At 32.8% G+C, this 8704-nt stretch overlaps 1 protein-coding gene across 6 annotated transcripts in view; it reads right to left on the minus strand.

Annotated features, from left to right (window-relative positions):
- Positions 1-2616: 2616 nt before the first annotated feature.
- The window catches only part of LOC106867759 (tetratricopeptide repeat protein 31), a 225191-nt gene continuing 219103 nt past the window's right edge, over positions 2617-8704 (minus strand). For 4 of the 6 annotated variants that reach the window (XR_008266010.1, XR_008266011.1, XR_008266009.1 and 1 more), the window contains one exon: positions 2768-2902. Coding sequence is in view for 2 of the 6 variants with exons in the window: in XM_052974422.1 (XP_052830382.1) it covers positions 2746-2902 (157 nt within the window). In the remaining 4 variants the exon portion in view is untranslated. Of the gene's footprint in view, positions 2903-8704 lie in introns of all 6 variants that reach the window. The other 2 variants (XM_052974422.1, XM_052974423.1) reach the window with 2 other exon arrangements.

Genomic DNA, 8704 nt, shown 5'->3' on the forward strand with positions numbered 1-8704 from the left:
TTTACACACACACACACTTATACACAAGATATAAAGATGTGTGTGTGTGTACTTTTCAGGTGAATGGAAACTAATATAGAAATTGGCTTCAATGTCAATATATTGTTTTTTTTTTGTAGAAATTTACTAATTGAGAAAAATATTTCTTGCATGAACTGTCATGAACTGCAGGTAAACTATTTTTAAAGCAGTAATGAAAATTAACAAAGGATTAATTGAAATGTAAGAGATGAATTTCTGGAGATGTTACCCATCTGACACTCCAACCACTATGTGTTATTCATTCTCAATCTCACTGCATTCCACTGTTAGAGAGATAATCAAAGAGAGAAGGAGGGAAACAAACAATGTTACATATACGTATACCATTGCTTTCATCAGCATTCACTCTCCTTCCCCTCTCTCTCAGACGATGTTTCTTTATGTGCGTCTCTCATTCTCTTTCTTTTTTTCCACTAAATTTGACATTGACTCTGAAGTTTCTTTGAAAGTCACTTAAGAAGTTTGCAATGAAAGGTGTCTTTGAATGTGCTTGTTCTGTTTTGCTAAACCATACTTATACACATATGAATAGATGTAAGCAGATGGATAACTGGTCCTCAGAATTCCTCTAAATACACATTGTTAAGAATTTAGTATTATCATGTTATTGTATGTTGCTGTGAATATAAATCTGTCATCTTTTCCAACACTCTAAGACTATGTCTGTACATACAAGACAGCATACTTCTGGTAGCATGGATTATTATGCTAATTAGCTTCAAATCAGTTTTAATAAATACCCAAATATTTAAATCAGCAAGATCTATTCCACCAATGATGGTATGGAGGTAAAAATATATAAAAGATCACATCATATTTATAAACAAATAAGTATCCCTCATGGGATAATATTTTTTCTTTAATTTTTATCATTGTCATGATAGTCATCATCCCCACTCATTAATGAGCAAATATAATCTGAACATAAGAACAAACATACACTTCTGTTGGAAAGTAACTACAGAAGATTATGCCATCAAAATTTCCTTTGATTCTTTTGTCTTTTGATAACCTAATTGATTTGTTTTAATAAAATTTACTTTTTATTTATAACGATATGAGATTCTATGTTGCAACTGTAATTTACTAAGAGTTTATTTCTTGTATTCATGTATTGCACATTTAGTAGTGAAATTTATGACAATATAGAACAATGATTAATGATTTTCTGTCAGACCCAAATTCCAGTTTTAAATTGAAATCAGTTATTTCATTTAAATTTTAAGTTCAACTTGAAATTTAGAGATTATTAATAATAATAATTATTGGACAGTCGTAGCATCAGCTTTATGGTTAAAGTAAGTGACCATTTAGCAACCTTTTAGCATTATGCATTTGGTTCACACCCTACTCGCATTACCATGTTATAGCTTTTATACTTTTACTGTGAAAATTGGGTATAATGAAAGGAATCTTGTTTGAGCTGAAACACAGGAGAGTAGAAACCACCTCTGTAAATGATGTCAGCCATCTTGGAAATTAAAGTGGTAAAGAAACAGGAGGAATACAGCCTCATAAAGGAAACAAGACTTGAAGTAGGTTTGGAAGCACTAAGATAGTTAATTAAGTCTCTGAGAAACAGAAACTACTGAAATAAAGGTAGAGATAGTGAAGTGAGAAAGCTAGAGGCTGGAATATGCTGGTTAGTAAATCCATGCCAATTAGTCCAATGGTTTGTTTTGGGATGTGGTTTAGCAGCATCACCATCTCAAATGTAGAAGCAGTATCTCATTATGGGTTCCATTTGAGCTTTGTATCAATTGTTGAGAGTTGAAGTATTTTCTGGTCAGTCTTTGGGCTTTGATGTGTTGTGAATGTGAATTATCAGTGATTATAAGTCCCAACATGACTGACAGTTATCGAAGATCAAAGCAATCTAAATGTAATGTGGATATTAATATTGAAAATATAAACTTTGAAGATGAAGTTAATAATTGGGAAAATGAGAGTGCTATTAACAACTTATCTCAGATATTTAGCTAGTTAACAGACTAAGATAAATTCTAGCACATTATTAAGACATGAAATAGATAGCATTTTAAAATGGCTGCCTCGAGCCAAATATGATCTCAAACAATTTGCATTTAGTTAAGTCATTTCTCAGAATGTATTAAAGATGCACAGTAAAAGTAGTAATGGGATGAACCCTACCAAGGTAAATACACAGGTATTCTAAGCAAAACCAGTACAGAATAATACTAATTTGGTCTAGATAAGTCTTTTAACAAACAGCTGAAATGAGATAAAGTGGCCAATTATAACTTTTCACATTCAATATAATATAGTCCTTTGTTATCAAAATTAACTCATAATTCTTATCAGTAATGATATTTCATCTATTTAATTTTAGTTAATTTCTTATTTTTATTCAAATTTTTAAGGTAGCTGACTTCGTAAAGTTTTCAACAGCTTTCATTCACAGCACTTAGCTTCACCTGCTGTATACGCCACAAATCATACTGTATAAAACACAGTAGTATCAATTAATTGCACAAATACAGAATTCAGGATAACTCAACCTCTTCCTTTGAAGGAGAAAGATAGAAAAGATAAGAAGATATAGATACACCTGTCTGTAGGATATTATTATAAAAAGAATCCTTTAATGAAGCAGTGTATAGTTTGTGTGTCTGTACATGTCTGTATACATTTTTAAATGATTTATTGGATATCTAAAGAAAGTCAGATGGATGCAGCTGCATACTACTTCACTTTGTGCCAGGGTTTCAAATCGATACCTTTGTGATCAGGAAAATGGTGGTAGTGGCACTTGTCACCAAATTGGCAGCCTGTTGTTCTCCAGAAGTAGCATTCGTTACCATTCACTGGACCAGACTGTTTTGGTAAATTGTAACGGAATCTAGTGGAAGAGAGAGAAACAGTATCAAGTTTAGACAAATTATTCAAGATGAAACTGGTGGAGAGTAGAGGACAGTAGCAAAGAAATAAGAGAGGACAAAAGAAAGGATGATAATTTGGTGATGATAAAAGATGAGAAGAGATAAAGTACTAATGTTGGCAGTGAGAGAATAAAAGAATAGCGATGAAAAGCTAACAATAAATGATTTACTGAATCATTTTTCATAATAAACTGCAACAGAATAAACTAATTTAAACAACCTTTTCATTAACATCATTTCATTATAGTGTCAAAAGAAAATGAAATAATTAAAATTAAACATATTTGGAAAAGCATATATTTTTTTACAAGAATTGGAGCCAAATTTTGACAGGGCTAACAGGTTTCATTAACTCTAAAGGATTTAGTGTGACATTCATAGAAATTTTTATCATTCATACTCAGGCATGGCTGTGTAGTAAGAAGCTTGCTCCCCAATAACTTCAGTCCTATTGCATGGCATGTTGGGCAAATGTCTTCTACTATAGCCTCAGTACAATCAAAACCTTGAGAGTGGATTTGGTAGGAAGAAACTGAAAGAAGCCCATCATATATATATATATATATATATATATATAGCAAAAACATGATCACTCTTGAACTTTAGCTGCCCACATTGTGGCTTTTTACTTTTAGCTACCCATTCTGGATTGCCATGTGATGGTCAGGTTCGTTTAACTTTATTTGGATCATCCTCCCTTTAATGTGGTGGACTAACCTAGCATCTGTACATCAGCTATAAAATGGGAACATTTTGGCCCGTTAAACTTGGGGAGGTAAGTTTTGCTACAAGTAACCTTGAATCTTTGATGTGAGAACAGTTTGATTTCACTTTGCAGTTTTCAGCAAACTGTGAATAAGGTGCAAGTTTGAAGTACTTGTCGATAACTTTTTCTTTTCTCTTCGTCCTCTAATAATAATTGCCCATCTTTCTAGGCTCCTCTCACAGCTGTCCAGCATTCAAAAATTATATGGGTATTTTACAAAATTTTCATCCAATAAATCATCATCATCATTTAACGTCCACTTTCCATGCTAGCATGGGTTGGACGATTTGACTGGAGACTGGCGAAGCGGATGGCTACACCAGACTCCAATCTGATCTGGCAGAGTTTCTACAGCTGGATGCCTTTCTGCAAATGTTTTTACATTAAATATACATTAATAGCGAATTAAAAGAGAAAGTGAGAGACTTTGCAAATGAAAATGGAATACTCTGCAGTGAATGCAATGAATATTTAAATTTGTGATGAAACTGGATGCAGTGAATATTCAAATTTGGGAAAAATTGGATTTAAAAAAATTCAATAAACTTAAGAAATCGAAATTATAGGAAATGTTTCAGAACATGAATTTATAAAAATATTTCCACACAGTCAACCCTTTAATAATTGCTTTCTTTTTCTTTTAGTACTTTTCGTAATTGTTATATACCTAATTAATAAACAGCTTTGTCCATTATAGTATATATATATATATATATATAAATAAATAAATAGAGTTGAACGCAGGTGTTATTCAAATTTTTATACTTTCGACATATGTTTCAAAGAAAACATTGGTATTATTCCAGAAGGAATAAAATGATGTAAAACAATGCAATCTTCTCACCAGGGATAAAAAGAGAAACAAAATGCATCAATAAGACATTTTAACCAAATATGATTACTGCATACATGAAGGGAATGCTGGTAAGTTATTTTTTTAAAAAAATGTTAATAGATATAACGTCAAAGGCAATTTATAGAAAGAGAAGGAGGAGGGAGAAAGAAATTAGCAAAAAACTAAAAGTGGAGAAATATAGTGCAATAATGAATAGGAATAAAGATTAAAAGTGTGGAAATAGATATATTTAGTGGAAGTGAAATGTAAAATGACAGTTATAGATCGAATTTTATAGACTGGTAGAAATCACTTATAGGAACTAAAGGTATGTTTGTGCCAATGTTTGCAACGATAAACGTGTTCTTTAAACATGTTTACAACAGTATTCTCTGTTCATTGTTACAGAGCAAACAAAAAGATTTCCCTTTATCATAAGGAAAGGATATAGATAGAATATTTATTCCAAATCAAATTGTCTATTATGTTCCTTTAAAAACCAAATTAATTTACTAAGCCCAGTATTGTTATGTTTATTGATATGTCTAAATGTAGAGTAACAGTTAGATATTGTTTTTGACAACTGAGATGAAGAACTACCGATGTAAAAACAGACATCAGAACCGGAAGTAATTTTACATTGATAAATAGAGTTTCTAATCTTAGAAATGAATGCGATTCGAATTTATATCAGAAATACTATTATTGTTGCTCTTATTATTCAAAGAATGGCTAGTGTCAATAATATCAATGTTATTATTTTCATTAAGTGGATTTGTATCTAACAACTTATTGTTATGTGAAGAGATGATTTGTGAAAGGTTTTTGGTGTTTGAAAACACTATCCTGATTTGGTGTGAATTTATAATGGAATAGTATCTTGAATTTTTTGGGAAGTTCTTATCTATAGCTTGATGAAACTGGTAAGAGAGGTTGGATTTGATCTGCTTACCATATGGAATTATCAACCAAACAGCTTTACTAGGACATACCTTGTTATTAGGGTAATTATCTTGAAAAGTCCTAGATTTACCTTTATAACGTAAAAAGAGACTTAAAGGATAGGTATCACCCTTACACTGCAGAAATACATTACTTGATTTAGTGTTGTTATTCAAACAAAAATTTATATTGTTATTAACATTATGACTTGATTTCATGTCCTGATTAACAGAGGTAGAATTAATGTTAATAGGGCTATTATAGGTAATTTTTTCTTTCTAAGTAAGGCAGAGTTATAAAATTCAGCTTTATCGTTGAAGATATCAACATTGGCAGAAAATCTAGAAAGTCTAAGTGAAATATTCCTAACTCAGTTCCTTGTAATAGCCTTAAAATGATTACTGAAAGAGTTAATCATCATCGTTTAACGTCTGTTTTCCATGCTGGCATGGGTTGGACGAGTTGACTGAGGACTGGCGAACCAGAGGTTGCACCAAGCTCCAATCTGATCTGGCAGAGTTTCTACAGCTGGATGCCCTTTCTAATGCCAATCACTCCGAGAATGTAGTGGGTGCTTTTATGTGCCATCAGCACGAGGGCCAGTCAGGTGATACTGGCAATGGCCATGCTTAAATGGTGTTTTTTACATGCCATCTGCACAGGAGCCAGTCTAGCGGTACTGGCAACTACCTAGCTCAAATATTTTTTCACATACCACCAGCCCAAGTGCCAGTAAGGTGACACTGATAATGATCACACTCAAATGGTGCTTTTTACGTGCCACTGGCACAGAAGCCAGTCAGCTGCTCTGGCAAGGATCACACTCGGATGGTGCTCTTAGCACTCCACTAGCAAGGATGCCAGTCATCGAATTTGATTTCGATTTCACTTGCCTCAGAAGGTCTTTGCAAGCAGAGTTTAGTGTCCAACGAAAGAAAGGTACGCATAAGTGGGCTGGTTACACCCCTGGCATAGACCATGGGTCTCACCTGGCTTGCTGGATCTTCTCAAGCACAGCATATTTCCAAAGGTCTTGGTCACTAGTCATTGCCTCGGTGAGGCCTAATGTTCGAAGGTTGTGCTTCACCACCTCATCCCAGGTGTTCCTGAGTCTACCTTTTCCACAGGTTCCCTCAACCGCTAGAGTGTGGCACTTTTTCACACAGCTATCTTCATAAATTCTCATCATGCACACTGTTAATATATTTTAAATTACTTAAAGGTTTATGGTAATATATATATATATTACATATATATATTTGTGTGTGTGTGTGTATATGTGTGTGTGTGTGTGTATATATATATACATATACATAAGTATATATATATATAGGCTATATTTAGTTGAAAAACCCAAACAATGTTTATTCATAATGCAGCCTATATGAAATGCTCAATGAGCAAATGAATATGACAAGAAATAATTTTTGCCTCTTTTTATGGAGACAAAAGAGTCTGTAAGACTGCAAAAAAAAGTGCTCAAATGAAATTGAGACAGAGATAATATATATATATATACTTATAAATATATACATATATACATAGATATACATATATGTATATATATATAAGTTAAAAATATCATTATAAGTATAAATATATCATAAACAATTATAGAAAAATGGAGGAGAAAAAGATGTTGCATCAAAATTAGATTTAATACAAAATAGGATTCAATACATATGCGTGTTTCTAAGGACAATACAAATATGTAAGAAAAAAATTATAATATAGTAATTATAATTAAATTTATGTATTGTCACTCTCATCAGTGTGAAGAATTTTTGGAAGGACATCAAAAAAGGTTTAATAAAATAAAGTAAATTAAAATAAGATACAATAAGGGAGAATACAAAAGGGGTAATAGGGAAAAATCAGATATTTACAAGCAAGTTGTAGAAGGAAAAAAATAACAGTCATAATAATTGTGAGAGAGACAAAAGAGTAAAAAGGACAGCCATATCAATGTGTGTGCACGTCTATATGTGCAGTAAACTATAACATAAAAATAAGAATAAAAATCTAAAAAATAGGTTAAAAAAACTGGTAACAGGTTGAGACAAAGTATAATGTAAACATGGCCACGTGTGTATAGCAGAATATAATGTAACAGGTGCACTAGCAGAAAAAAAACCATAGAGAGTTATACATATACATAATGAAAAACGAAAAAATATATATTATACAAGGCTAAAAGTGTTAGGCAAGACTATGTTTGAAAAAAGTTACAATATTTAATTAAAAATGTACATACAAGCAGAGGTAAAACCAAAGAGAACTTAACAAAGAAAAAAACATGTACATATATATGTATACATATGTATGCGTACATATAGGTGTGTATTTGGGTGTACATATGTTTCATGCGAGTGTGAGAGAGCATATGCATATATAACATATGCGTATTTAGATGTGTATATGAATATACTTGTGCACAAATCAACCCCAGGACTTATTCTTTGTAAGCCTAGTACTTATTCTATTGGTTTCTTTTGCTGAACTGCTATATTACAGGGATGTAAACATACCAACATCGGTTGTCAAGAGATAGTGGGAGGACAAATACCAACACACAAACACGTGCATAGGTGCAGGAGTGGCTGTGTGGTAAGTAGCTTGCTTACTAGCCACATGGTTCTGGGTTCATTCCCACTGTGTGGCACCTTGGGCAAGTGTCTTCTATTATAGCCTCGGGCCGACCAAAGCCTTGTGAGAGGATTTGGTAAACGGAAACTAAAAGAAGCCCATCGTATATATGTATATATATATATATATGTGTGTGTGTGTGTGTGTGTGTGTATAAATATGTTTGTGTGTCCGTGTCCCCCCAACATCGCTTGACAACTGATGATAGTGTATTTAGGTCCCCGTAACTTAGCGTTTCAGCAAAAGAGACCAATAGAATAAGTACTAGGCATCCAAAGAATAAGTCCTGGGGTTGATTTGCTCGACTAAAGGTGGTGCTCCAGCATGGCCGCAATCAAATGACTGAAACAAGTAAAAGAGTAAAAGAGAATATATAACGGGCTTCTTTTCCTTTCTATCTACCAACTGCACTCACAAGGATTTGGCTAGCCTGAGGATACAGTAGAAAACACTTGCCACGCAGTAGAACTGAACCCAAAACCATGTGGTTGGGAAGTACTCTTTTTTCCACCTTGTTGCACATTTTATGTGCTTACTCCGGTATATATATATACATATATATATATATATATA

Source organism: Octopus bimaculoides, chromosome 18 (assembly GCF_001194135.2).
Source record: "Octopus bimaculoides isolate UCB-OBI-ISO-001 chromosome 18, ASM119413v2, whole genome shotgun sequence".
In the NCBI taxonomy this organism is placed as follows: domain Eukaryota; kingdom Metazoa; phylum Mollusca; class Cephalopoda; order Octopoda; family Octopodidae; genus Octopus; species Octopus bimaculoides.